Source organism: Cherax quadricarinatus, chromosome 8 (assembly GCF_038502225.1).
Source record: "Cherax quadricarinatus isolate ZL_2023a chromosome 8, ASM3850222v1, whole genome shotgun sequence".
NCBI classification, from domain to species: Eukaryota; Metazoa; Arthropoda; class Malacostraca; order Decapoda; family Parastacidae; genus Cherax; species Cherax quadricarinatus.
The window spans coordinates 4,020,540-4,023,779 of record NC_091299.1 but is presented as its reverse complement, the minus strand read 5'-3'; the positions used below and the strand labels follow the sequence as shown (position 1 = coordinate 4,023,779).

At 40.3% G+C, this 3,240-nt stretch overlaps 1 protein-coding gene across 1 annotated transcript; it reads right to left on the bottom strand.

Annotated features, from left to right (window-relative positions):
* LOC128685174 (pro-resilin-like) lies at positions 1 to 1,812 on the bottom strand. Its single transcript, XM_053771679.2, has one exon. The coding sequence runs from the start codon at positions 1,464 to 1,466 to the stop codon at positions 390 to 392; it is 1,077 nt and encodes a 358-aa protein (XP_053627654.2). The 5' UTR covers positions 1,467 to 1,812; the 3' UTR covers positions 1 to 389.
* Between the last annotated feature and the right edge of the window lie 1,428 nt (positions 1,813 to 3,240).

Here is a 3,240-nt window from a genome sequence, read left to right as displayed (position 1 = left end):
TCCGAATTTGTACTATGGCTGGGGGCTGAGTCTGGGTCAGCCCTAGGGATGGGGGCTGAACTAGCTGAATTTTTTGCTTCCTGTGTTTTTTTTTTTCCAATGGTTGTCTATTTTGGGTCAACTGTTGTAGACTGTTCATTCTGAATGTTAAACTGTACGTATCTCCCATGTTCTATATATTCTGGGTAGACTATCCAATAATTCCTCTTTGTTTTCATGCTTTTTATTTATAAACCTTATTATTTATTAACTCCTATGAGTTTTTACTCTATACAGACAATTGTTTCATAAATAATTATTCATTCCACTACTAGTAAAAGGTCAGAGTTAACGCTTCGTTAATGTTTTAAAATCCTGCTCTATATGAAGAGGAGGGAGTAGCAGGAACACTATTCATTGCTTACGCCACTTTCATTGCTGTCATAATCATCAGAAAGGCTCTCATAACCGTTTCCGTTCTTTCCATTTCCATTGGACCCATATTCGGTGCTTCCATTTCCATTAGATCCATATTCGTTGCTTCCATTTCCATTAGATCCATATTCGTTGCTTCCATTTCCATTGGATCCGTATTCGTTGCTTCCACTTCTACCATTACTACTGGCACCATTACCGCCGTATCTGTTCCTTCCATTTCCATTGAATCCATAACTATTGCTTCCATTCCTGCCATTGCCATTCGTGATATTTTCTTTTCTTCCATTACCATTGGATCCATTGCCGTTATTATAATCATTACCATTCCCATTACCAATTCCTTTGGCAATGCCGTTGGTGCTAGGACCATAACCATAGCCAGCACTGGGGACGACGCCAATCTGTTCGTTGACGGAGTAGAAGTTTTCAGCCTGAGAACAGTCCACGTTGAACCACCAGTCACACACCAGGTACTGTTGGTTGAAGATGGTACCGTTGGGGCACAGGAATGAGTCCTTCTGGCGTCTGAGGGCACGGTCCTGGCAAATGTGGAACACCTGGCAGCCGGCATCAGGGGCAGTGTCAGCGTAATAACCAGCCACTGCCTGGTCATCACAAGAGAAGCCAGTGTCTGGTGGAAAAGACAAGACTGGGTAGTCTTCACCGGGGACACCACCTCCTGGGATGTTGTCCTGCAGAGCAACCAGCTCCGGATCTAGTCCATAAGAACCTGTTGGGGGACCATACCTATTAGTTGGGGGAGCTCCATAACCATTGCTTGGAGCAACTGCGAACCCATTGCTTGACGATAAACCGTAACCGTTGTTTGTAGGGGCACCATTTCCATTACTTGGGGACGCTCCAAAGCCATTGCTTCCTGGAGTCGTGTACCCATTGCTTGGAACTCCATTTGAGGCACCGAAACCTCCATTTGGTGCTCCGTAACTTGTGGGAGGACGCTGGTCAGCGATGGATACACCCAGCAAAGCTGTAGAAAATGTATATACAACTTTAATTATAATTGTTAAAGCTTGTAATAATTTTGCCATATTATCTCTGTCCTTCAAAATAAGTTTAAAACGAACATCATCCTACACCGAAAGTTTAGTTATATTCACCGATGAAGAAGAAAACCTTCATGGCTATCTATCTACCAGCAGAAAGATGAACTAGAAAGAGAAATACTGATCATAAGACATATAGAAAGGAAGTGCTGAAGTTCGACCCTGAAGGATGAGATTAGGTTAGGTAAAGTTAGTCAGGAAACAGGACAAGTGTTTCCTTATGCGGGTCTTAGTCATATGATGACCTGCCGTTGGAGCTTTTGATGAATGATGAGACTGTGGAGGGCCTTTATACCCAGGCCCTAAGCAGGCTCCTCCCACCCACCTTGCTCTTCCCTACGTCACCGGCCCGTCTCCATCTCACTCTTTCGCAAGTTGTGTTCTTGAAGGTCACTTTGAATTTAACTTACCTTTATATTTTAGCCTATTTCTCAATGTTAAAATCATATTAGCATTTCCTTATACATTGTATATATTTTAACACAAATGTGAAAAGTAAAAAGTATGCAGGCACATTCATGGAGAGAATATACAATTTTAAGAGCATAAAATATACAACATCGTGATAATTAGAATTGTCATTTTGGAATATGCTATCACAATATCCATCGTGCTGTTACGGTGGTCTTCTTTCAAGATGATACAGTAGTGGTTTTAATAAACTGATGGTTTTCCTCCGACACGATACACATGTGGTCTTCCACTTGTGTATCCTAATAAGTTTTATAAAATAATCGCGTCTGTGAATAAGTTGTTGTCGAGTTTCTTTGCCATCTGGGGCTTCGGTCATTACATGATTATTATCAGATCATCAGATCTTGGTTTATTGTTAAATAGCATGGGCGACGAGTTGTTGGTTAATTAGGGTTACAGCTCACTTACAGACTGACCTGTTCACCACCAGTCTAGAATATTTTCCCCTAAAATGGGGAGTAAAGTAAACTCTTAGCATATATACACTTAGAGACACGCCTCATGGTGTATATATTCGTGTAACAAATTTCTCCCATATAGCCTCCAGACGCTGGTTTATCTTACCGAGGTTACATTAGTAGGTTAATAAAAGCAAGTGGAGGTCCCAGGCAATACATAAGCTCTTATAAGTTCATGCTTTTAATTACTCAAAATGATGGATAATAAAATTATACAAATCAATTTAAAATCATGATTTTGTATACAATACGGAATCATAGGGAGCCTCGTGCCTGTGGGCAGTCGGGTTACTGACCCTTTCCTTTGTTAACCCTCATTGTTAGTGGCGTGGTTAGAGCAGTTTGCATGCCCCAAAAAATTAGCAAAAAAAGCAGTGGCCCAGCAACATGGCCGGGTACATACACTCACATCTCCCTTGTCAGAATTCAGAGGTTCGAACCTACAGTGTTAACACATTGTGGTGGACAGGAAGAGAGAAGAAAAGTTAAGTGGCCTGATCACTTTGGGGGGGATTTTTTCCACTTTTTTTAAAAATTTGCTGTCAGTTATAGCCTATAACTTCAAACTAATTATGAATCTGAATTTCAGGAATGCTTTGTTTATGTTGTGATTAAGATATTTGTAATTACAGTAAATTATTCAGGGTTGCAACAGATTAATATGAGTTGTAATAAATTGTAATGAAAGCTGAATCTTTGTAATAATGGCAGACTGTTAATAATTACGTCAGCAGTATTTTATGTACAAACTTCTGAATGGGGAAACTTCTAGGTCTTTGCAAATAATAAAATCTTAACTTCAACTCTCTCATTTACCGCATTTTGAC